Source organism: Drosophila obscura, unplaced genomic scaffold (assembly GCF_018151105.1).
Source record: "Drosophila obscura isolate BZ-5 IFL unplaced genomic scaffold, ASM1815110v1 contig_29, whole genome shotgun sequence".
Classification (NCBI taxonomy): domain Eukaryota; kingdom Metazoa; phylum Arthropoda; class Insecta; order Diptera; family Drosophilidae; genus Drosophila; species Drosophila obscura.
Genome location: NW_024542816.1, coordinates 1,362,884 through 1,389,643, shown reverse-complemented (window position 1 = coordinate 1,389,643; position 26,760 = coordinate 1,362,884). Strand labels below are relative to the sequence as shown.

The following is a 26,760-nucleotide window of genomic DNA, read 5'->3' as shown; positions in this document are numbered from 1 at the left end:
ACAGCTGCTGTGGGCTAACAGAAACTCTGTTAACGTCCCATGTTAAATGGGTCGCTGTTGTAAGTTTTTCAGTGTGGTGAGAAGCTGTCTAGTGACACAGTCACCCTAAAACTGCCTGTGGAATGAATGTCTCAAGCTGTTGGGCATGGCATTTATGGTGTGGATGTCACCGGAAAACTATTTAGATAATTTTCTGTTCTACTATCACGCTCAAACACTGTAACACTGTTAATGGTGGTGGTAGTGTGTCAATCTCAAACTGTAGTCACTCGAGAACTGTAAAGAGCAGGGTGGCTGGTTCCGTGTCCGTGCTTAGCGGTGACCACAACCAAACGAAGCTCTGGGGCTTTCATTTGGTGAAAGCATCAAATGAAATGCCGAAAAGAAAGAAGCAAACCCGGTTCTCTCTCTCTCTCTCGCATCTCCCTTTTAAAATATTTTCTAGAAGATAATTTAACATTTTTCCTTTCTCTTTGTTTCCCTGCACAGCAAGTCTCGAACTTTGACGATGACCTGGACTTTATCCTTGCCGACGACGTGTCCCTGCAGCCCAACGGCAAGGTGGCACTCCATCGAGGCGTCGGCGACGCTCTGCTGGACGGTGACGACGATGACGATGAGGGCTACCTCACCGACGATGACCTGCCCCTCGCCGAGGCCCAGCAGGCAGCGGACGGGGATGAGGAGCTGGGGCAGGGCAACTGGTTCAGCCAGGGCGTGCACCGTGTGCGCCGCTCTCTCTCCCGCATCTTCGGGGGGGATGCTGCTTCTGGCACCGAAAAGATCCGCAATCGTCGCGGGATCATTGAGCGGCAGAAGGAGCGTCGCCGCAGGGCCAAGGAGGAGCGGGTGCGATCGAAGCTCGACCAGAAGCACCGCCTCCAGGAGCAGCAGCAGCGCCAGAAGTTGCTGCTGAAGCAAATGCCACAGCAGCTGCACAATCGTGCCACCGATCCCCGGAAGCGCGCCTCCGAGGCGTACGACGAAACGGAAGGCAGCTCCCCCGATATCGATGAGGAGACGAGTTTCTGTAAGTCCACACAGATCAACCGAAGATCAACCGACTCACATTTTGATCCTTGATTCTGTTTGCAGATCGCACATACTTCACCATTGCCGAGCCCTACACGGACGAGTTCGCGGATAGGAACAGCGAGGCCTTCCTCAATCTGCAGAAGCTGCTCGAGGAGGAGATACGCAAGTTCTTTGACACCACCGTCGACGATGATGAGCTGGAAATACGCAGCACCCTGCTGCGCGTTGAGTGAGTTCATCCATTTATCCCTCGTTACATGTCCTTGAATCCTTGTGTCACCTCTTCCCTGCACAGTCAAACGGATGATGCCTTCAAGGTGAATGTGATGCTCCAGCTGGAGCTGCCCAATCGCATAACAGAGTTCGAGGAGCAACTGCGCGCACAGTTGACCACCTACAGCCGACTGGGACGATTGGGTGCCTTTGCGGATGATATCTTCTCCTTCGAGAAGGTTCACGGTAAGTCTCTCCCTCTGTGTGTGTTTGTCCTCAGTGTCCTTCAGTCTTTTTCTGCCGCCGCTGCCGCTGCCTGCTGCTGCTGCTGCTGCTACTTCCTCCTGCTGTCAATCATCCACCCCGTTCAATCCTGAATTCTGTATGTAGAAACCCAGTGGCAGGCAGCAGCTGACACCCCATCATCAACAACGACACTATCACCAGCGCCGCCGATGGAAACGCCAGCATCTCCGCCAGCCTTCAAGGCGGGCTGTGATGGTCCGGACTTTTACTGCGCCAATGGCCAGAGGATCCATTGCTATGACCTGTGCAACGGCAGACAGGACTGTGAGGATAACTCAGACGAATGGGAGGACACCTGCAGCAGATTCTACAACGGTGTGGAGATCTACAGTCTCTACAGTCTGCGACTAACGTGGCACTAACCCCCTGCCCCATACTCGTGTGTGTCCTCTCATTGTTTCTGTGACTCCATGGGAGGAGTCTTGCCATTACTTCCACTTGCCTTGCCGCTTTCGCTTCCGCTTCCACTCTATTGTGATTGTCTTTGTCTACGCTTCCGTCTGATATTTGATATGCTCCATCGATTGCTAATTCCATTTGTGACTTCCAAACAAAAAACAGAGCTCAGCGATCCCAACGGTCCCAACGAGGATCCAGTTCCCCATGATCCTACTGGCAGGCCAGAGTCCGATGTCGAGGGTTCCGGCCACAACAGCTGGCCCTCTGGCGCTGACAATGTTTTGGGCTGTCGCGGCGATGCCACCTTCCTCTGCCACATCAGCGGTAACACCATCTGCGACGAGATGCGATGCGACGGCGTCTTCAATTGCCAGAACGGCGAGGATGAGGAGGATTGTTACACCCCGACCAGCGTCGGTACCGGTCCTGGCCTGGGTAAATGTCAAAGGATTTCCTTCACTACCAAGCGATCGTCATCGAATCAAATTCGAATCAAAACGTATTGCTACGCATCTCTAATCCCGCATAGATCCGTTGTCATCGCATACTAAAACTCTAGATAGTCGTAGAATCGGCCAATCTTCCATTCCCCCCCTACCCACCACCCCATCCATCACCAAATCAGCGATTGACGATCGATAATCGACTATAATAGCTGATTCTAATCGATAAACTAGTTCCTATTGTTATCGAATAATCAAAGCTGATTGTTATCGATTATTAAACGCGATTCTTACTTGTCTAAAATCGATTAATGATGACTCATTATTTTTCGTTAATTGTTATCGATTAAATAACACATATTGATAATTATTATCGATAATTTATCGCAGATTATTGAACAGCAATCGTTGATCGATTCTGATATTGATTGTCGATTGCCTATCGCCGGTCGCTGACGTTCATTCGATTCGTTCATTTCTCATTCCATTAATTTTGTTGCTTTACTGATTGCTTTTGTTTTAATTTGAACAATTTCCTTTTTGATTTGCGCTTCTTTCGTGTGCTTTAGTTTGCACTGAAGATCAGTTCAAATGCGACTCCACCTGCCTGCCCCTCTCATACCGCTGCAATGGGCGTATCGAGTGCCAGGATGAGACCGACGAAGCAGGCTGCCAGCCGCCGCCGTATAACAGCGGAGACCGTGCATCCGAGGCACCCGTTGATCGTGATCCAGAAGATTTAAGTTCCGAGAATGGCGACACCGTACCCGAACCAGAGCGAGAACCAGAGCGAGAGCCAGAGCGAGACCCAGAGCGAGAGCCAGAGCGAGAGCCAGAGCGAGAGGAAACTCCAGAGGAAACTCCAGAGCCAGATACAGGTGGAAATGAAGTGTGGTCTCCGGGTGAGTGGATGTTTTATTTGATTTGATCATTTGATTATTGTGACTTACATTTGCCAAAAGTATATTTCATTTCGATTTTTTGCCATTAAGTGATCCGTTCTCATTAAGTTTTTAAGTTCTATTCCCCATCCCCACGAATGTGCGCGATCTCCGACGACTATTCTACTATTCGTGGCGGGGCGGGGCGGTGCCGGCTACCCGCTGATCTCATTCGCGAATCGCGGAAAACCATTCGAACGAATAAGTAATACGCATGGCATTATTATGCTCTGTAAAATGGCAAAAATAAATTCCAAAATTTAATTGGCCCGATAAACGGAATATTTCCATTGAGTGGAAATAGTTTTTGGCTTCTCCTTCTCCTTATACTTCTCATTCTTCCATTTGCTTTCAACTTGAATTAAGTTTTGCCATCATCGAGAATTGGGTTGAATATTCGTAAATATTTTCGGGTGATTTTCTAATGGATTTCCAGTGGCAGCCACTGGCAATGGCACTGCCAGGGGAGGAATATTCTGCCGCATGCCAAATTCCAGCTTTTGAGATTGCAATGAATATATATATATATGTATATGTGTATGCATATTTTATGTTTGCATACATACCATTTTTTTTCTCTGTTAATTACCTCAAATTCTTGTATTGCATGTGAGTATTATATTTCAAGGAAAATCATGGCATTTTCCTTTAAATCAAACCGTAAAAATGATGCATCTCTCATCCATTTCGAATTGGGGAAATTCCCTTAAATAAGTGAGAGGTGGGAATGCTCTTTGCAACTGCAATTCCATGCCACACACGTCGTGTATTTTGTTACACAATTTGCAGTCTCGGCCCCGAGCCTAAGAGCAATGCAAATAACTTGATGAGTTAATTACAAATAATTTGAATGAATTGGCAGGCAAAGCCAGCAACTAAAGCAAGTGGCTAAATTCTGAATAAATTCGAGTCATTCAGTCACTCGATTCATTTACGAACATTTTCTTGAGACCCTTAAATAACCCTATAGTACCCATTAAAGAATGAATTACTCCGAGTGGATGGAAAATATTCACGTTCCTATTGATATTTATTCCATCATTGCTTAAACTCCAACTTATATGGTAAGTGTCTAAAGATGTGAATGCTTTCGGAAGTGATTGCTGGTTGTTGTGGTTTTTTTTCGTGTTGTATTACATGTGTTTTGTCTTTTAATTTGCTTGCACATTTTCGTGGATATCAAATCACACTTTTTTGGCTAGCGTGTATAGTATTCCCTTCCATCGTTAAGCTGCAGCCATTCGCCTGCCATTTATGAGTCCAGTGTACTCACAGTCCTCCCATTTGACCCTGAACAATTCGCATGCGGGGAAGCTAGCTGAGCTGGCTGTGTGAATTGCAGCTGAAAAATAGAAGCAGAAACAGCAAACAGCAGGCAAACAGCCAGAAACAAGTGCTTTAACCGAAAAAAAAAAGTGAAATTACAAACCAACTTTCCCCCCAGCCCCCACCCTCAGCAGCAACAGCAACCGCAACCGCAATTCCTACAGACACATTTCCCAATCTCCCGCTTCAGATTACAATATTGTATCTATGAAATATGCCACAAAAGTACAGAGAGAACGCCACAAAAAAAAAAAGGCAACCAGAATATGTTTTATAGATGGTGATTTGGTGTCCTGACAGCAGAGAGTTCTTGTGGCGTGTGTTGGTGTTCCTGCAACATAGCAAAAACAATTTGCAACAGATTAAAATTACCCCTAAGCGTATTATAAACTTAAATAATCCGCTTGCAGCAGTGCCACACGCAACACAACACAACAAACAGCATCTCCTCCTCCTCCTCCAGGAGCAAGAGCAGCAGCATCCCCTTGCCAGAGAGTCGAGTCCTTATTCCCCGTTCGGGGTCTCTCTCCTGCTTCAGCTTCAGCTTCAGCTGCCTTCTGCTTTTACTACTTGGGGGCGTGTTAAGTGCTGTCAACGAGATTAAATGCAATGTCAGAGGTCGCCCCCTCCCCTTACACACACACACACACACACAGATAGCCCGAAAAAAGGAATCCGCCCAAAGTTGTGTCCTTGGAAATTTAATGAATTTTCAACACTCACTCTCGCTCCGGCTCTCCTCCAATGGCCACGACTGGGAGATGATGCTGAAAGGAAGCGGAGAGTTTTTAGGAGACACAAAATTAGTTGGTTTTAGAACCACAGAGAATCTCTTGGGGATTCAGGGATGATACGGATCCAACCTCTAGCTTCTGGGAGCCAAAACGCTGCAAGTATTTATTGGAGAACGTATTCCTACAAGAAGATTATGGGATTCAATATACAAATACGATTTTGTTTGGTATTTCTTTTAAGTCTGGCAAGGGTTTTTGCTGCCATCAAATTGTATTCCTTAGTTCACATTTTTCCCCAAGAAATTTAATTTATTGGCAGTGGAAATCTACAAAATGCTGGACATAATTTTGTTAGATAAATATTCACAATAATATTGTGATTTTAATGGAAATTAAATGTTGTGAAATATTTAAGACTTTATGTATTTTGGAGATCGTCAATGAAGTTTGTCTTCAGCATTGATCTTAGTTGATGTTCCGCATCTCCCTGGAATGAACATCAACTGATGGCGGGAAGGGAAAGACTTGTACCCTAGAGTGGATGGATGTGGATGGTGGATGAATGGGATGGTTCATACCTGTGTGACATTGGATTTATAACACGTGGGTGCATGACATTTGGGTTAATGAATATTCTTATTTCAGACCCTGGTCTGGCCTGGTCTGGTCTTTCTTTCTTTCTTTCTGCTGCCGTCTCGTGTTTTAGAGCTCTCTTCGTGCTGGCTCGCTCTGTGGCTTGTGCGGTTCTGCAACGATACTCTTACGATACGATACGATATGTGTGTGGATGCAACACGAGAGCATTACGATATAAGCGTACTCGTCTAGGAAAGGAGTGCCTGCTCGTTCCGTTTGTTGTCGCTCACTGAAATTTGAAACTTTTGCAATGTTTTTATGATTGTTATTGTTATTGTTATTGTTGGTTTGCTGTTGTTGTTGTTTTTCGGTTCGGTTTCTGGTTCTCGTACTCGTTCTCGTTCGCGTTCTGTGTTTCTGTTTCTGTTTCGAAAGTGCGTCAATGGATTGGATGCTGTGCACAGCTTGCACTTGAAGCCGCTTGTAAATTGTGTGTCTGCTCCACTCTCCAGCTCCACTCTTGTATGATTATGCAAACAACAAAACTCTTGCTTGCCACCAACAAAATTGTACAGGGGGCAGGGGTGGAGCAGGGGAGTAGCAGGGGAGGAGCTGTAATGTAATTACATTTGGGAGTCGACTCTCCATCGCATATGTGTTGCCCATTTTGTAATTTGGTATTCAAAGTTATATTTATGGCGCTTTTTCTATCTTCTATCTATTGCTCGCCCGCCCGCCCGCTCGCTCGCTCTATGTTTTCGGTGGGTTTCTGCGGTCGCATTGAGTTGCTTGATTAAATTTTTGCCCAAAAAGACACACTTGGACTTGCCAGCAGCCAGCTCTGCAGCAGCAGCGCACCTCTGCAGCAGCAGCGCACCTCTGACTGAGTCCATGCCACACCACCCACAGGTGGGTCGAGTCAATTAGCAACTGCATCGCCGCCGCGGCTGGGCTCTTGTGTTAAATGGCTGCAGATTTCAATGCTCCGACAACGAAACGAAACGAAACGAAAGTGCCAAATGCTCGCCACATGGCGGAGTGCAGTGCGAGTGGCTCGTATGCAAATTGAATTTGCCAGCCAGGCAGTCAGCCAGCCAGCCAGCCAGCAAGCCAGCCAACGCTTTTCGCTTTCCTTTTCCTCTCTTCGTTTTTTGTCAGTCCAGTCCAGTTTAGCTTAGTTTAGTTTTCTTTTCGCCTGCGCTTCTCTTCTCGACTCAACGACAAAAAAGGGCGAAAATTAAGCGGGGAAAACAAGACAGGGGAAAACAAAAGGAGTCAAAATATAGAATAAAAATGCACTCGAAAGTGGGGCGAATGGACCACAGGGATACCTTCGAAACTTGCAACAGAATTTGCAACGTGCAAGGAGCATTCGCCAGAAGGGAGGACTATGATTACTTGACATTGTGTATCGATTATATTGGCAGTTCTATCGGTATTCAGTGGAATCCCCGAATTATTCACTTGACTGCCTGCCTGTCTGCTGAACGACAAAGCTAACCCCCCATCGGGCATACCTTACGGGCCGCTTTGTTGTGGCGCGGAAGCTGATGAAATCATAAAAAATCACAAAAGCAAACAATGGGCTACCACACCCCACCCACCCACTGTAACTGTACCATCACCACCCATGGGGCTGTGCATGTCTGATGAGCTTTTCCATGTGTGTGTGTGTGTGGTGGGTAAGAAAAAAAGTGAAAATCTCTGGCCGCGACTTCCGTTGACGTTGCTGCTACTGCTGCTTCTGCTGCTTCCTTCTAGAAAGTGTGTTTGGGTGTGAGCTAACTGCTTTATGAGCGAATGAATCATGAAGTAAGCAGTGCAAAGCAGAGCAGTATAGTTCTGGAAAGCAGAGCAAAGCAGAGCAGTATAGTTCTGGATGGTCCGGAGGGAGGGGGCGGATCAAAACCCTCCACGCAGGCGTAACAAATGGAAATCAGTAAGAAGAGGCCCTGCAACATGCTGCATGCAGCATCGCATTGAATGCCCTGGCAGCACTTTCCGAGGCACGAACCTTTTGCAACATGTGGCCACCGACGGGGGCCAAGACCCCACCTGGTTGGCTGTGGTCCCTCGTGTGCCTCGTGTGCCTCGTGTGCCTCGTGTGCCGATTGCCGACTGCCGATTGTCCCAGCCCGAAGCTCCGTTTCATACCAAACGGCGTCATTGTCGTGTCGGAAGAAGGGAGGGTGCTTGGGGGCTCCGAGAGGGCTTCGGGTGGGTGTCGTTCGTTCGGCTATGTTGCCGTCGTCGTCGTTGTTGTCGTTGTCATCGTCGTCATCGCGTTGGCGCCTGCTCAACGCTGCTCGAGCGTTTTGGGGCCGCGCGCTGCAGCGCTGCGGAGCTTGCGCCCGCTGGGGCTCGTCGCGGCAGCGTCAGTTCAACGTGAAGCGTTTGCGTGTGCGTTACGTTGGCGCGTGTTTCAGCATCAGGCTTCCAGCTTCCTCCAGCTCTCGGCATCCACACACAGTCTACATTCTACACAGTCTACACAGTTCACACAGTCCTGTGACTGCAGTTTTCATATCTCAAACAATTTTCCAATTCGATTTTTTTTGTAAGCCAAAGTAAACCGTTCAAAAGTGCCGCGAGTACACACGTACCTTAATTTTGTTCTAATTTTTTTTTAATTGTGTTAAAAATTAAACAAAAAACAGATACCAGAAAACAACAACAACAACAAAAATATATTTGTGCAGCTTTTGGAGAGCTTTTCTGTGTGGCAGGATCAGTTGGCAGGCCACGAACGTATCCTTAGATCCTAAATGTTGTGAAATTTTGAGGGAAAACTGTTTGCTTTTTTGTGGCTTAAGTCTTTTTTTTATTATGGCTGAATCTGTTCCGTTCAGATTAGCGATGTGCGTTGTGGGGAGCGTGTGGATTTGCTTATCTTATTTTTTGCATATGCAGATTGTGCAGATTGTGTCCCTGCCGAGCAGTTGATATTTTTTGTTCTGTGAATGCGATTTTGTGGATTCCCCCGGAAAACCATTCACGGCAATGCCAGAGTGCCAGATGTATGTCTCAAAATTCTCAAAAATTAATGAAAATATAAAGCTTGGAATGAGCAGCTTGTAACAACACTCCTGTCTGTTTATTGCTTTGTGTGTGTGTTTGAAATCAATTTGAGGAGCAGTCCATAAAGAATAGAATCCCATAAAATCCCAAAAATCCCATAAATTCAAAACTACCTCCAGATTTTCCCTTTGCTTTGATTATTTTCACTAAGTGAAACTGGCTTTAATGTTCCGAAAGAACTCTTAACGCCTTTCGCCTCTACTGCCGTGCTCCATGGCAAACTCAGTACCGCATCTTGTTTTTCAGTTGTTTTCTGTCAGCTTCAGTTTCAGTTTCTTTCCTTTGAAATCTTGTGTAGGCGAAGGCGCTCCTCGCCACCGAAAACTCGTAAGTGATATCTTGCAGCTGCTTCCTGCAGCAGTTTCATTTGAAAAATGCGAATCCCTTGGAATAGTGCCGTAGTGTTTCCATCCAAAATATGTGGCCACACTCAGCAGAAACGTCAGTGATGTTCGAACTGACAAAAAAACAATGTACTTAGCACTGCAGCGGAGAGTGGAGGGAAATGATTATTCCTGACCAAAAGGGTGTACAAATATATGCCATTTGGTTATTAATTTGTCCCACAACGATCAGTGCTGGTTGACTGGCCACATTTTGTGGTTCTTGCGGCGCTTGTTATTTTTATTGTTGCGCTTGCCATTCAATGTTGTTCTATGTTGTGGCTGTTGGGGTTTTTGTTGAGTCTCTTGCAAAGTAGGTCGTAAATCTCCATCAAAAAAGTCGATTCGGTTGGGTTTTCTCTGCATACGGATACATACAGCAAGTGAGGGCTGGCAAGGCTGCAGAGGAAACCCAACGAGAGATTGAGCAAATAAATCTCGATCGCTCCACGCAAGACAAAGCAAACAAGGGACAAGGCAACAGGGGACAAGGCAACAGCGGGAAGAACACACAGAGAAATGCTAAATATTCCTGACACTGATTGCACCTCTGATGTGTCTTCTCTCTCTCTCCATCACCATCTGCATCTCCATCTGCATCTGCATCGATTGGATGTGCCACCCAAAATAGTCGAAGGAGGGAGCGGGCGGTGAGTGGTTTGTAGCGTGGAGCGTGGGTGAGGGTGAGGGTGAGGGTGGAGGGTGCCGTAAGGTGGCTAGACCCTGTGTCTAAGTGATCGCTGACAAATTTCCCTGCCCCTCTGCACGACAAAAATATCCATCCAAATATGGACGGAATACGAATACGAATACGAGACTATTTTCGTTGCCATCGCAATGAACAAACACACAAAAATGTGTCCGCCCTGCTGCTCCGATTTTTGTGGCTGGTGTGTGTGTGGAATGCTGCTTCCCTTTCAGTTCTTGCGGGCTCTTTCGGGCTCTGCTTGGTTTTCGTCCAGAACTTCAGTTCAGTTCAGTTCAGTTAGTTTGGGTATTTTCGGGGTCTTCGGACAGCTGTCGAATGCAATTTGCTTGGCTCTGCAGAATGGTGCCCATTGAAATGTTGTCTCACAGGGTCGCTTCGGTTTTGCGGGATGGGATCGTCTTGCGCATTGGTGGGAAACGTGCGCGGATTTGCTGCCAACGTAAGCGCTTTTTTTATTTTCCTCCAGTATTTGAATTTCACTTGGAAGCGAGCTGCAATTCTGGTAAAATTATGTTGCCTGGCGAAGAAGGTGGGAAGTGATTTCGGTGGCAAGCCGATGATTGAGAGTTTAGGAAAAAGATTTAAAGATCAAATCTGCTGCATGGACAGGAGATGCACTGCTTATGCCCTGCTTTGAAGGTGGGAATTATTCTCTTACAGTTTAAGGTTAGCAGTGGAATGCAACTACATATTTCAAGCAGTTCGGCCCAGGCTGTTAAACTGTCTGTTCGCTTTCCAAACATTTCTTTTGAGTCAAACACACAAAAACTTTAATTTTATATGGCAAATAAATGCATACCCAACTGTATGTACATATTTGGTTGCAATTCTGCCATGAATGTTTTTACAACTAATCATATTTCCATTTCAATTATCTGTTTGAAATAAGAAGACACAAATTGGGCAGGCTACTGATAAAAATAAAGGAAAGGCTAATTAATCCAGCTAGCACTGATGCCTTCGGTTGCTGAAGCACTGCACATAAATCTGTGTGTTTATATGCATTTGCAAGCATAACAATATTGAGCGGAATGACAGGAGACGGTGGAAAGAAGCAGTTTGGATGATGGGATGATTCTTATCTAATAACAATAGAAAATTGAGACACTTTTAAAATAACTGAGTAAACAGAACTGCGTTAATAAAGGGGGTGTGAAGGGGGGGGGGGGGTTGGCATTCAAGCAGTTCGAATTACAAAGGAAGAAGTCTGCAGGCAGCTTTTTATTATGTCCGTGAACTGATGCAGATGAGAGAGCAAGCAGCCTTACTTAAGCACTCAATTGAGAGAGCAGCACAGTATGCCATCAGCATGCAGTTCGATGGAAGCAGGCTTATCAAGCAGTGAAATAAGTGAACACAAAACTTGACTACTTTATTTATTTTGGCCAAATTTATTCATGCCAAAAATAAAAGTCGAATATTTGATGAGGCAGCCAACGAACGGTCAAAAGAGTGTGGCAGGTTCAAAGAAGCTGCTGCTGCTGCAACCGGAAACTGGCATAGCGGCTGCCAAATGGAGTTGCATTTAGAAATATGCATCATTAATTTTAATGACTGTTAATATGGTTTTAACAGGATACAGGAACTTAATAGCATTTTGTGTTCTTAATGACTCTGGCCAGCCAACGGCGGCAGCGGCGTCGGCGTCGGCGTCAGCGTCAAAAACTCATCATTAGAAAACATGGGAAAAGAGCCTGCCTCCTGCCTCCTGCCTCCTGCCTGCCCTGCCCTGCCTGCACGCCCACACTGTCATGTGGGTGGAAATGGAAGTTTTGAATGGAGATTGCTGAAAGAAGCAGCTCCACTCTTTTTGTGCATCTCATTAGTGGGAGGTATGAGATGCTGCTGCCGCTGCCGCTGCTTTGGTCTAGGCTTGGACCATTGTGCAGGCCGACTGCCAAACACGGCGCTGCAATTCCCCCCAATTATTATGCGTAACATGTTGGGTAACCCGAAACTTTGCCAGGTCTCAGTGACGCTCTGCCGCACTGCCGGACAGAAAAACGGTTGCTAGCGGCAACCACTTACCGTTTTTGGACAACTAAAAGCATTCCTTTAATGTTTAGTTAATTGAAACATACTCGTGCAACATCAGCAGCAGCAGCAGCAGCAGCAAGTAGCAGCGGCGGCAGCGGCAAAACTGCTTTTTGTTATGCCTTGATATAAAATATGGAAAAATGCAGGCATCTTGCCAGCAAAGCCGCATAAACAACAAAGCTTTTAGGCGCGTATCTCACAGATACCGATAGAGCAAGCGCACCACCCGAACACCCCTTACCCATCGCCCCTGGGTAAGGCCATGGGTATACCCATGTCCACCTCCGCTTCACATCTTCAACGGGCACTTGGTGGATGGCAGAGCGAGGCACATATACCCTTGGCGGTTTGCTGGCCCAGGGTAACAGTAAAAACCTTTCACATTCAACAATGGACAGTCCAACACTCGACTTTGCACTCGACTCGCGCATATGTATGTCCAGCGTTTGGTCTGCTGCTGCCTGCTGCTTCTGTGTCCCTTGCTGCACGTGTGTGTGTGCGCCACACCCACAGAGTGACTGAATCAAAGCGAGTGGGTGAGAGGGATAGTGGGGGTGAGCGAAGGGGGCATGCAAAAAAGTATCTCAAGTTCAAGTTCATTAGGTCTCACGGCATGTCGCACAACAGCAGCAGCAACAACAGCAACAGCAGCAACAACAAAAAGTGTTGAATAAATAAATGCCAGCCGCAATTTGTTGTAATTTATGCGCGAAACATTTTTCATTCTTCGTTTGCTTTTCTGGCAAATTTTTTGTGCAAAATTTGTGTAACAGCAGGGGGCGGGGCAGTGGCAGGGAGCAAACAGGGGCGGGGGAATGGGAGAGATCCCGCAGCAGGAAGAAAATTGCAACCATTAATTGGTCACGTTTCGAGTGTGTGGCAGCGAGTGGCAGCATTAGTAATCCACGATCCAATGATTCAGTGGCAGATCGCTAATCAAAATCATAGCCGATCATGTGGCATGCGAATATACGTATAGATATACATATTTGATTCAATGCCCCAACTCAATGCTTGCGTCATCGATTCAGAATTCAGATTCAGATTCGTTTCGATTCCGTTACGTTCCGTTCCAAGGGCGAAAGACTCGTGTTCGAGGGACTTGTGGCGCTTGGAAGCATTGGAATCGACATTGGAATTGGAATAGGGAATGAATTATGTGTTCACATTCCCTTTGTTCCATGAATTCTGTGTGGCTATGGCTGGCTTTCCCTGCTCTCAGTTATTCCACAATTAACTTCTTGATTTGCAAACATTTTTAAGCGAAATTCGTACAATTTCGATCATTTCTACTCATCATACAATTGGCATACAGAGGGGTTACCTATCTATTATCTTGCTAGCTATCTACCCATATATTTATCACACTATGTACCCTCATGTAGCTATCAATCGATGTAAATATAAATGTTTATGGCGCTCCACCGAACTATTTATCTCTCCATTTATTTATGCTCTGCTAATTTTATATCAAATTACAATTATTTTTCCCTTTAAACTATTAAAAAAGAAACTCTAAGCCAGAGCACAATTTTGGTAATCTCTCAAGCTAATTCCCTTTAGGGTTTCCTCAAAGTTTCCTCGTATGCCCTGAGCCGCTGCACTAGTGTTAGATCTCTCGATAAATTTTCCTCAATCTTCCACAGAAAAAAAACCCATCTAGGCTTTCATCTTGTTTCTTTTCTCTCAAAAATCATATCCATAATGCCGTCGGGGGGGGCAGGGCCATAAGAAAAAAATTAAGGGATATGGAAATATATTTTTAAGGATTTTCTTTTGCCCAACAATTGAATGCTGATGAAGGCCTCCGCAGCGTGGGGCCAGGGCAGGGACAGGGACAGGGGCACCCACTTGATGAGGCAGCAATGTGAGGCTGAAGGTTACAACAAATGCGTGGGTGGAAGGGGCTGAAGGTTGTGCTGTGTTGTGTTGCGTTTATTTAAAATTAAGCCAACACTTAATGTGGCACAAACACAGCAAGAGAGCCAGAGAGACTGGGAGAGAGAGTGGGAGAGTTGCTCTTTCCTGGTGCTGCTGCTGCTCCATAGACAAAAACGGAAGTGTCCAATGCTAAGGTCCGGACGGGATGGCTGCTGCCTGCCACTAAAATGGTTGTTGGGGGGGCATGAGCAAGGGCATGAGAGGCGCTCTTCATTGCTTTCATTTGTAGCGGAAATGTGTGTTAAAGTATCCTTCTTCTTCTTTGTCGCTTTGTCGCTGGTGTCGCCTCCTGTTTGCGGAAGTGTCGCCTCAGTCCGGGGTTCGGGGTTCGGGGTTCGGTGGGTTGTGGGTTTCGTGTCGCCTGCTGTGATTTTTATGCGCCCCACAACAGAAAAAAAGGAACACAACAGAACAGTTGAATTTTCCGAGCACTCCAAAAGCTGCTGCTGCTGCGCTGATGTGTGCTGCGCATGTGCGCTGATGTGTGTGTGTGTGTTTGCTGTTGCTGTTGTTGTTGTTGTTGGTTCCCCTGAAGGAAAATACTCTATAATTTTTCCCATAGTTTGAGTCCGGCTTACGCATCCGCCGTAGCAGTAGCAGCAGCAGCCGCATAGCCGATATCCGCACACCCCCACACATCCGCAATGGGTAGGCGGCTGTGGGCAGCAGCCCTGTGGCTGCTGTGCTCCCTCCTGGCCCTCGAGCGGCCCGAGAGCACCCAGGCACGTGGCTCATGGATCTCCTTTGGTAAGTTCTTGACCCTGCCCCCCTGATCCCTTGTAGTCGCAACTGAGCGATCGATTAAATCGCATCAATCTGGGCAGAGGATGGGAGAAGATGCGTGTGGATGCCCACTCGATGGCAATTCATTTCAATCGAACGCATGGCATTCGCCATTCATCCCATTTTAATTGCTCCACAAGTGACAACAATTGCCACATGGTGCAGGAATGCAGCTGCAACAGATGACGATGATGCTGACGATGATGCAGAGATTGGAAGTGCAAGTGGCTCGACTCTCGACTCGACTCTCGGACTCTCGAGTCTTGAGTCTTGAGTCTTGCGCAAATCTAGGCTAATTGTTTGTCGCTGCTGTAATAATGATGCCAGCCACCAATTAATTTGCACAAACATCTTAATTTAAGAAGAGCGTGAAGAGCCCGCACTCAACAGACTTGCAACACCACAGAGATCATAGCGTTAAGCTATAATCTAAGAATAGAATGTGGCATCATCTTGATAAGCAGATGACAAAGAATGCCCCTATCCTGCCCCGACAGCAGACTGGAGTTCCACACAGACAGCCAGTGGCAGGAAGCAATGCAGATCACATTCGATAGATGGTTAAGGGAGCCACAAAGCAGGGGGAAACTGAGGCAAACAAATGCCCAAAGAATGCATCTGCTGGGTACCTGAATATTTGCTACTTCCTCGAATACTTGAATCAAAATGGTTATCTCTTTGACAGCATATTATTCGCCATATCCAGTAATCAAAAGACTTGCTTCCGCCCTGCCCATTGTAGGGGTTCGGGCTGGGCTTTGTCATCGTGCTAACTGTTTTTTTTTGTTTCTAGGCCTCGGCCTCGGTCACGGTCAGTGGGAGAAAGATCAGAGAGAGAGAGAGAGAAGAGAGAGAGAGGGAGAGACATCGGATACACCAGGAATAGAAATAGAGAAGCAGCCAAACAATAGAGCAGAGGCACCGCCACCGCCACCGGGGGGGAAGTTGCAGTTGTAAGTGCAGCTCTGAGGAGAAATTAAAAACTGTTTGCTGTGGGGGGCCCCCAGTCAAGGGAAGGGTACTTACTACAATGTCATCCTTGACTTCATTAAACGTAACTTGATCTCAATTGAAGAAGCTGCAACCTCAGCAGGCAACCAAACAAACAAACAAACAGAGTCACGAGATAGATAGATAGATGGATGGATGGATAGACTCTGCCTATACGCGTACGCCTACGTTGAGTATTTTCTGCACTAATCGTTGCAGAAATAACTCCAAAGTCATCATCATTCAGCGTCAGTGCGCGATGAGGATCTGCAACGAGAGCCATTCGACTGCAAGTCTAGCTAATTTGTTGGACAGCCAACAGCAGTTGAGGTGGGGCCACACCACCCACTCCATTGTAGGGCATACAATGGTCGTGGTGTTTGCATTGAAAACTTTTCAATTCGGAATTTTCTTGTTTGGCTTTTGACTTTGGACTCTTTGGCTGTTTGTTGCTCCGAATTGCTGCTGCTGCTGCTGCTGCTGCTGGAGAAGAATGAATTGAGAAATGTTTATTTTTAGTACAATGTGCCACACACACACACACACAGCTGCACCCCCTTGCTGCCTGCTCTGGTGGCAGCAAGTTTTCTGGTTGCCTGCTCTAAGCGCTTCCTGAAAGCCAAACCCAAACCCAAAGCCAAAGCCAAAGCCAAACGACAAGTGAAATGTAATGAAATGAAATGAGATCTGCTGAGACTCTTGAATAAATAAATGCTAAAGGCAACAGTTTGCTGCAAAGAGAGTGAAAGAGAGGGAGAGCGAGTGAGGGGGCAGAGTGTGTGGCAAGTTGCATGTTGCTCATGCGCTGATGTAAGCGCTTGGCTACGCGAACAATTAGAAGAATACAAAAAAAAACTAAAGAAAAGAAAAGAACAGAACTGAAACGCTTTCAATGGCAATGCATTCTGTGCCTTGAAGTGCATTTTCTATTTACAGTTCGGCAAGCACTGTGTGGGCTCTCCAACTGCAGTCGGCCGCTCAGCCGCTCTCCTTTCAGCTCTTTTTTCAGGGTTAACTCTAGACATTACACTTGTCGTTCGTTCGCTTGTTTACCGTTTGGTTTTGGATTGTTTGCCTTTGCCTCGCGTTTGCGTTTGCCGTTCGCAGATTAAAGTTGTTTTTTTTTTTCTTTTTTTTGCTGGCCGAGATTCTTTTATGCATACCCTGTAGCAGCAGCCCCTCGGCGCGAAAGGAGGGTATGATCTATGCCACAGGCGCAGGGAAAGAAATAAAATTAAATGTACTGCCTCATGGCAAGGAGTGTTGTTTACTTCGGGTGCCCTTCAAAACATTCCAAATATGTGGCTTATCCATTTATTTTTCTTTATTTATTTATTTTATTATTTCATTATTTTTTTTATTTGTTTATTTATTTTTTTATTTATTTATTTATTTATTTTTTTTTTTTTATTTATTTATTTATGCGTCCATCCATTTTGAAAATTGAAATTTTTATTCCAGCCAAAAATGGCATAAAAAATGTAAATAGATTTCTCTAGCTGCTCCACTTGCCTGGAAAGGCGTTCATTAATGGGTAATCGTTAGTCGCAGTGCCATAGTCTCTCTCTCTCTGGCCCCACTCATTTGTTCTGGCTGTTCTGGCATTGTGTGCTACTGCTGCTGCTGCTGCTGTTGTTGTTGTGTTGGTGCTGGTGTCCATACACGTATGTCGGCGTGTGTACTGCTTGGGGTATCTGGGAGCGGGAGAACCCTTCACTGGCCGACGGGCGAATAGATTCTGCCTTGTAGTATGACTCGTATGTAATTTGATGCTTATGCCATTAACAAAAATGTCAAAACGTCTAAATGCCATGGGGCATGCCCCAGCATACACTCTCCCAGCCACCAGCCACCAGCCCCATGCCCATCCCTTTTTTTGGGGGTAACTCTCTGTTGCTGCTGCTGAGGGGGCACGTAATTTGCTTGTTGCTTGTTGCCTGAGAGCGGGCGGCGCGTGCGAAATGTCAGCAGAAAACTGCGTTTGCAAAAGTTTTCGCATGCTGTTTTGATTTTTCTTATTTTTTGTATTTTATTTGTGGCAATGTGAAGAGTGAAAACTGGGAAGAAAAAACTGCACAGACGGAATAGGAATTGGAATCAGGAATAGGAATCAGAAATCAGGCAAGAGGAATAAGGATCACAAGGAAGTGGAGGGGAAATGGCAATGCGAATGCGACGAATGCGATGGCGAAACATTGTCGCTGACAATGGGCAACGCGCGAAAGAAGAGTGCGGTGAAGGAGAGTGGCGCAGAGGAAGGAGATTTCGTGTTTAGCTGATTAAATACGTGACTTAATTCTTTGGCTGACAGCAGCAACAGTCTGCGCTACCAATCCCACACTCCACGCCCCCCGGGGCAATGCTACTCCACTGTATCTTAAAGATACATTTTGCCACCTCTCTCAGACTCAGACTCAGCTCAGACTCAGACTCAGCCTCAGATATGTGCATGCAAATTTATGCAGCTTGTAAGTGCAATTTGAATTATCATTTGATTGGGCCCCTCGGACTGCTCTGATCTCCGATTGACAGGCCTGACAAACACTTGGCCTTCGATCGAAGAAGTATCTGATAGATACACTGATGCCCAATGCATGCTGTTAATTGCAACAGTATCTGTATCTGTATCGCTATCTGAATAGATATCGGTGCATGCTACATATGTGAAGTGTGTCTTTATTAATTTGTGGCTCACAGTCACCATCGCCTCGCTCTTGTCATTCTATATCTATCTATTTTTATTTTATTTGCCGCTCTATGCAAATGCCAGACCAGACGCTGACAGACCTGCATGACAACGACAGCAACAGCGACAGCAAAACAGAAACAGCGACAACGGACAACGGACAACCCAGCAACAACGGCGCAGACCAGCGACAGCCGACAAAATCGACATTGGACAGCAAAAGTGAATTTACGAGCACAATGCAGATGCAGCCAACAGCTACGGCGACGGCAACAGCTACAGCTTCAGCTACAGCTACAGCTCCAGATAGAGCTCCAGAAACAGCCGTAGATACAGCCATAGATACCGCATAATGTATCTAACAGATAGGCGAGCGCGCGCGGCCTGCCATTCAACTATTCATCCATCGGAAAGGGAAACTGCGGCGGCATTTGAATTGCGAAAAAGGAAATCAATTTGCAAAACGGAAAAACAAAAGAAAAGCTTATGCGAAGAGGGTAGAGTAAAGGGTATGACCTGGTAGGGGGGGGGGTGGAGGGCTGAAACGACTATGGACATGCAGGTAAATTATGGAGCGATAGGCAGGCAAGGAGAAACAAATTTAAATCTAGAAATAAAGAGAAAGGGAGTGGGAGTGGGAGTGGGAGGGGGAGAGAGAGAGCTAGAGAAAGAAGCAGATCAAAAGATATGGCAAATCTACCAGACATGAAGAACAGATAAGAAGCACACATTGAAAGATATCTTCAGATAAAGATATTAAAAGAAATACATAGATAATGCAGCAACAGAAAACAAAAATAAGGCGATGGCATTGGGCATGCAAATGCAATAAAAGATACAAAAAGGACACACACAAAAAAAGGCAGAAGAGAAAGTTACCTCTGGGTATCTGTGTATCTGGTTGAGAGGCAGCATAAAGATATGGCAGCAAAAAGCGATAAGAACTGAAAATAGAAGAAAAATAAAAGGATATAAATGGTAAAAGGGATGAGAATAGATATTAACTGATAGATAGATAGAGATACGCAGCTGCAAAGCTACAAATAAAAGTGCAAAAAATGCGTATACGTATTGGTGTGCTGGAAAATGTCACTGATTGGAGGGAATATCATAATCGTAGAATAAAAAATGTTGTTTCCTTTTTCCCTGCCACTCCAACACCCCACACCCCACACCCCACACTCTGCTCACGCCCCACGTACTCTTAAGTCTGCACTTCAGCCACCAATTATTTATGAATCCCCCCCATCCCTCCCCCCACGCACACTGACAAGGAATGCCTTCGAGTTGCATTCAATTTCAAGTTCTCTCTCTAGCCTGTCATCATCACACCTGCCTAATGGGAGTAATTTCCCCCAGCCAAATTACAGGGTATTAGTCGTGTCGACAATGTACTCAAATTGCTGGCTGGCTGCACCCAAGAGTCGACCAAGACGAAGTCGAAGTCGTTACTGGGTTACTGTGGGGGGGGGGGCAGGCAGCACGCAGCAGCAGGCAGCACAGCCACAACTATACATACATATATATGTATTTATATGTATTTATGTATGTACAATGTACATATTTATGTATGCACTCGTTTCTACGCGACTCTTATAATTTTTGTATGAAATTTTATCAGCAATGCAAAAATCTGTAGAAACCCCACCGCTGGTCCGCCGCCACCAGTGGCCCGCCCGTCAATGGTGGGGGTGGGGTGCGGGTGCGGGTGCGGGTGTGGGTGTGGGTACGTTATCTAAATGACGGAAAGAATTTTAATCGAGCATCCACAACGATAAACGATGCCGTCAGCAAAGCGGCAGCTAAAAAGATCAGTGCAAGGAGAAGGAGATGGAGGGACTGTGTCACGACATACATACATATCTATGTATGAATGTACATACATGTGCCTATGTATGTGCACAATTTGTAATTACTATTACAGGCAGCTTGACATCATCGCCTGACAGCTGATGCCGTGATAATGATTATGATGATCAGGATGATGATGATCAGCTGCTGCTGCCTGATGATGTCAATGCAAATACCAGAAGCCGAGTGCCAAGGAAAGATTCAGAAAGAAGGAAATGGAGAGGGAAGGAGAGACAGTCAGAGAGGCATAAAGATAGGGACAGCTACAGAGAGAGCGGTGGGGTGGGGTGGGTAGGGGAGCCAGCGCCATAAATAATTGTAAATTTAAATGTGCAAAGCTCATTCAGAAAAAGAAAATTTCGAGCCATTAATATTTGCTCCAACGGAAAGGAGTCAACAGAACACAGATCCTCCTGTCTCAGCAGATCTCCAAGCAGATCCCCCCCCCCTGATAATTTTTGCCCCATTGGAAGCTCAATAAAAGCTGAGAGTCCGAGGGAATCGAAAGTGCATTCCAATCGAATGAAACGAAAGCAAAATTTAAATATGAATCTCCCTAGCCCCTGAGCCACAGCACTTGGTTCTTGGTTCATTATTCATGCATTCCGAATTCGATTTATTACGCGATCAGAATGAATCATGTGTAATGCAGGCGATACTCTCTACGGGGGGGTGGGGGAATTGCAGTTGCAGCATCGATTAAAATTGTAAGAAACGATGGGAGACAATGGGAGTGGAGCCAGTCGCTGGCTGGCAGCGCCCAATCATTGATTCGCTCATTCATCAATCGATTGCATTGTGCCTCATATGAATGATATTTACGAGTATGTATGTATGAATGAGTGTACCATACATACACTGATGTAAGACTTAAAGCGCGTGGCAGGAGCTCAGTCATTCAGTGATGACAAATCCAAAGAGCACTTAGCTTACATCAAACGCATTCAGCCGTATAAAGTCGAACCTACGCACACATTTAAGCGGAAAACTGTCCTGGGGCTATTGAGGGATGTTTTCTCTTTCCGTACTCCAAATGTGCTTCCCATAAATGCAAACTTAATGCCAAAGGCTGCTTGGGCGAATGATGCCTCAATCGAGTATATCTTTCGCATAAAAAACACGCATGTAATTCTTCTAGATTCCACTGTGCTGCTTCTGCATGAATCGTCATTCGTTTGGGGTTACTTTATAGGCTAAACACAAATCTCCCCACAGAGATGGGTCTCCCTATTCGTCGCTCACTCCCCACTCCACACTCCCCACTCCCCACTCTCAGCTTTCCATTTCCATTTCCATTTCTATAACTATTTTCATTTGTGGGCCGCTCTCTGGTCCATCCCATCCATCGATCAGCTGTGTTCTGATTCATGAATCATTTTGGAAAATGTTACTCCATTTGCATACATACATATGTACATGCATATGTACATGTGTACATACATATGTACATATGTACATGTGTCATGTTTTTGGCATTTGGCCTGCTTTTGGCAATGAACTTCATCCTTCAAAGGGGTGAACATTCAAGGGGGGTGAACATTCAAGGGGGGTGTAAGAGGAGAGCATGCCAGAGTGAGAGGGTGTCTGAAGTGGGCGGGCGGGCTGGCTGGCTGGCTGGCAAAGGATGAAGCGTGTCCTGCCTCAATCATAGAAATTGTTCTGCGGGCTTGCCGCACTCCACACAAATATTTGGTCACACACAAATTGTTATTATGGTTATGTGCCACCCACCCAATTACCCCTAAGCCCATACCCCCCCTTCTGCTCACTCAACCCTTACCACTCTCTGCGCCTCTCTCTCTATCTCTCTCTCTATCTGTCTGTCTGTCTATGTGTCTATCTGTCTGTTTGCCTGTTTCCGCTTGGCATTGCGTGCTCTGTTCGCGATGATTAATGACAATTTTTGGATTGAACCGTGTCTCTCTCTCTCTCGCACCCTTTCTCTTCCTGCTCTTCCTATTTATGGCTACTACTCCTTTCTCTATCGCATGTTTGTGTGTGTGTGTCTGTGTGTGTGTGTGTCTGTGTCTGTGTGTGCTTTTTGACGTCTCGCTGGCCGATAAAATTTAATTGCTCAGCGATATATCATAAGATAGCGACCGTCGGACGACCACGACACGACTGCTGAAATGGCTGCCACTTCAAGACTTGAAAATTAAATATATAAACTGTATTTAATATTTGCATATGCACAGGCACTTTATGCATTGCCATTTGGCCAGCAAATCCCACCCAGCCCCCGCATCAGACTCAGGTTCAGTCACAGCCAACTCACTGCCACTCCCACTGCTACTGCCCACTTCCCACTGTCACTGCCAGTGCCAGTGCCAGTGCAACTGCAGTCAAAGTCAACAACTCATAAACCAACAGGAATCACGCATACGACATGTTCTACAATATACACATATGTAGAAAATTCCACAGACAATCTGTGCATATAGCTACACGGAGAGAAACGAAAAAATATGCTAGAAAATAGAGAATAGAATATGGATAGTATAATAGTGGAACCCCTTCAGGGCATATCGAATCTCTCTTGGGAGGGTTCAAGGTGTTCTGTCCCCTGTGGGCCTGCAAATTCACTCAAACTGCATTCCAATTTACTCATTACATTTTTCCCATATAAAAACTTCGTTTGCAGCACTAATTTTATCCCTAAATATCTCCCTCTGTCTCTCCCTCTCTGTTCCAATGAATCTATGGCCAATTTTTCGGCCAAACCTCATTTATTGTTGCCTTGGGCTGTTGGTTGCTGCTGGGGTTCCCTGACATTCCCTCACTTGGTGGCATGGGACACCGCAAAAGTATTTAAGAAACTTGCAATACAGAAACATGGGGCAGGCTCTGCCACTGCCTCTGCCACTGGCTCCGGTTTTTGGCTTCGTCTTTGCTTTTCGGTTTTGGGTTTTCAGTTTCCGTTTGCTGTTCTCCCTGTGACTTTTCTTCGCTGCCCAAGCCCTGTGTCCTGAGTCAAACCTCTGGTGCCTGGCACGCGCTGACACTTTTACTTTGTCCATAAGACGAGGCGGGAGGAGAAGGAGGACAAGAAGGAGGAGCCACTGCCACGGTAGGCGGCAACGACAACCGGTAACCGGTAACCGACAACCATCAACAAGCTGCCAAAGGAATGAGCAAAGACAGAGAAAAGCGAAACAACTTAGTCCTGTTGGAGTTTTGTGTTCCGTTCATCGCTGGGGTTCATCAGCAGCGGTTTCTCTTAGCAGAAGGGAAGCCCCTAACCCCCTTAAGCTGTCATTCGGCATACAGTTGGACATAATCCTCAATCCTCAATTTATTCCCACACTGTATTGCAGATTTCCCAAATATATTTTCTTGGATTTTAAATGAACCTGGATTATTGCCGAAAGGCACTAAAACTGAATGCAGAGCCTGTAGTATTTCTTTATTATTCTTAAGAGGTTGCATAGCTGATAATTCTTGATTTTTGTATTAATCCATACGCAGAATGCGTAGAAAAATATTAAAAATAAATAAAATAATATTCGTGCAACGATTTTTTACCATTTCATTTCATAGCTTTTGGGCTGCCATTCGGAAAAGAGCATTTCCCTATTCCGCACTTGCACTCCGCTCCCCCGCTCTAACACTATCACTCCTCTGCCTACTAGGCTGTGGCAAACTTCTGCAAATTAAAAAAAAAAAAAAAAAAAACAGTTACCCCTTTTCCTTGGCATTTGCTTACCCCCAAAGTTCAGCCCTGTTTGTGCGTCTCCTTCTCCACCTCCTTCTGCCTGCAGCCCTGCTCCGGCGGCGGCGGCGCTTCTGTGGCCACAAATGATAAATTTATTTAATTTGCCATAAATTGCCAGAGTAACTAAGACGACGCACGCAATGACAACGCAAATGTAGCATGCCCCTCAGCCCCTCACACCCACCTTTCTCCCCCTCTGAAGTGTGTCTTGCAGGGGGCAACAAAAAGAAAAAACGCAAAAGGCAGCAAAGCAAAAGTTTATGCAAAACAAGCCACAAAAATTAACGTTTGTCACATTGCGCATGGAATGCGACAAATCAGTGGCAAACTTTAACCCGCAGACAGGTGCAGTGGCGCTGCCACAGCGGTGGGCAGGGGAGGGGCAGGGCACACATGCCAACGTCAAACAATTTCATCGATTTAGCAGGCAGGCAGACGACACATCGCAGGAGGAGAAACACGGCGGAGACACACGGCGGAGGCTTACACCGCAAAGAGTTTTTCGGCCAACAAGTTGTCGCTGATATGGCCCCATGTCTCTCTCTCTCTCCCTCTCTCTCTTAGTTTTAGCCATTTACCCGTTGTTCGGCTACTGATTTGTGTGCATCCAGTAGTCAGCCAGTGGGTTGCATGGGTGGTTTGGCTGTTGTGCGACAGGCCAGCAGGAAATGTCAGATCTACCTGCAGAATATCTCTTGGGTTTTGTTCTCTCGCTCTCTCTATTCATAGAATGTACTAGAATAATGCCAATCTGTCTAGCTAAGCACTAACTTAAACTGTATTTTTGGAGAGGTGAAAACAAACCTGCGAAAGCTACTTCCCCTGTAAAGAGAGGAGTGTTCAAGGGTATTTACTGGTCGATGTGCTAAGTTTTTCATGTATTTATGCGACATTTTCATTGTGTGTTTATGGCCTCAAATGAATAAGTGAAATGTTGGCTAGATTGAAGAAGACCAAGAACAAGGAGAAGCCAGTGGCAAGAGGAGGAGGAGAAGGAGGAGAATACAGGGATGACAGGGCTGGCTGGGGTGGCTGGGGTGGCAGGGCTGGCAGTGTGTTCGACTGGCCTGGCGGCTCAGAGGTAAAGGGCTTGCCTGCCACTGCTTGAGCTACAGCAAACAGAGGCACATGCAAAGGCGCACTTAAAACTGCAGACGCCACATAATTGTCGCCCCCTGCAGCAGCAGCAGTGGCAGTGGCAACAGCAGCAGCAGTGGCAGTGGCAACAGCAGCTGCATTGGCAGCATGTGCATCTGCTCTGACAACTGTCACTGGCGTTTGACACGGTTTTGCTGCACCTCTCTCCACACCCGCTCCCTCGCCATATGCCAGTGTGTGACTGGGGCGCATCGCGAGTTAAGCAAACTGCAACCAAAAACTAAACACTCGGGGCAACCTTTACGACCCCACTGCGGTGTAGCAGCAGCACAGCAGCAGCAGCGGCAGTCCCCTCCATAGCTAATGACTCATTAAATAACGCGCCACAGGGGCAGCTGCGGATGGATGGGGTGCAGAGACATCGGTGGCACAGTGACGGTGGCATGAGGCTCTGAGTGTGTGCATATTCATGAGCTTCGTGTTAAGCTGCCATTTTGACGTTGACTGTTGGGGCCATGTAGCCATGTTTGCATAGCCGAAAAAGGCCGAACGCCGAACGCAGAACGCAGAACACCGAAAGACGAGTGCATATGAATATGAATATGAATCAAGCCATCAATCAGGCCAGGCATCCAGTCATCTAGTCATCCATCCGTCGCGGAGTCGGGGAGGAGTCAGTCTCAGACAGCCAGTCGGTGTCGCCCGCCTGCCACTTGACATGCATCGAGCAGGCGGGCGGCCAGCAGGCTAATAACCAAATGAATATGATCACGAATGATTGCAGCAGCAGGCAGGCAGACAGGCAGGCAGGCAGGATGCGAGTTCATCAGCTAAAAGACAGGCGACACTCACAGAAGAAGAATATCTTGTGACTGATATCGAATGAATATTCCAGTGTATCCATGGGCTTGAATGAATGCCCCAAAACTATTCTTTAACAAATTGACAAACTTGTCTGCCCAATATCCGATACATGCACATGGCTGCCACCCTTCCACCCTTCTACTGCCGCTTCTGCCCCCTCCTTTTAAGCTGACAATTACCCATTACATGTGATGAGATCTTCATCGGGAGGGGGTGGGGGGGAGGAGGATATGCCACAGCCAGTGGCATTTCCCGTTGAACGGAAATCGATTAGTCATAGGACATAAAACGAATCAAACGAATGGTTGGGTTTATCGCTGATAGTTCTGAGCATTTGGTGCCTTAATTAAAGCCCCCAATAGTGGTGTGGGGTCATGGGGCTATGGTAATAACACTTTTGCATGGCAGCCAGCAGCCAAAAAGCAAAAAGCGTTTTTGTTTTGCGCGACCTTCACTGCGCTGCTGTACCCTGAGGCCCCTGAGGACTTTCAGGACTTGCTTTAAACTAGACAAAGCTACAGGACTCAGCTACAGCTGAGTGTACACTCCCGCCTTGGAGTGGCGGGCGTGGCTGCTGCTGTGTTGTGTTGTGCACTTTGCATGAAGCATAAAGCGAGTTAATGATTCGATGGCTGCGATGATGAGACGCTAACGA

General features: G+C 46.3%; 2 protein-coding genes across 16 annotated transcripts in view; both read left to right on the top strand.

Moving 5' to 3' along the window:
- Nucleotides 1-4,672, top strand: part of LOC121404645 — a 34,867-nt gene extending 30,195 nt beyond the window's left edge. The window contains exons 3-9 of the mRNA XM_041594481.1: nt 490-1,030; nt 1,096-1,264; nt 1,331-1,494; nt 1,639-1,869; nt 2,116-2,388; nt 2,966-3,298; nt 4,569-4,672. Of these exons, the coding sequence (XP_041450415.1) occupies nt 490-1,030; nt 1,096-1,264; nt 1,331-1,494; nt 1,639-1,869; nt 2,116-2,388; nt 2,966-3,298; nt 4,569-4,672 (1,815 nt within the window). The remainder of the gene's footprint in view (nt 1-489; nt 1,031-1,095; nt 1,265-1,330; nt 1,495-1,638; nt 1,870-2,115; nt 2,389-2,965; nt 3,299-4,568) is intronic.
- Nucleotides 4,673-8,368: 3,696 nt separating this feature from the next.
- The window catches only part of LOC111075953 (basement membrane-specific heparan sulfate proteoglycan core protein), a 44,201-nt gene continuing 25,809 nt past the window's right edge, over nt 8,369-26,760 (top strand). For 8 of the 15 annotated variants that reach the window (XM_041594500.1, XM_041594499.1, XM_041594498.1 and 5 more), the window contains exons 1-2: nt 8,369-8,530; nt 14,684-14,868. In XM_041594500.1, the coding sequence (XP_041450434.1) occupies nt 14,766-14,868 (103 nt within the window). In that variant the 5' untranslated portion in view covers nt 8,369-8,530; nt 14,684-14,765. The remainder of the gene's footprint in view (nt 8,531-14,683; nt 14,869-26,760) is intronic. The other 7 variants (XM_041594505.1, XM_041594502.1, XM_041594503.1 and 4 more) reach the window with 3 other exon arrangements.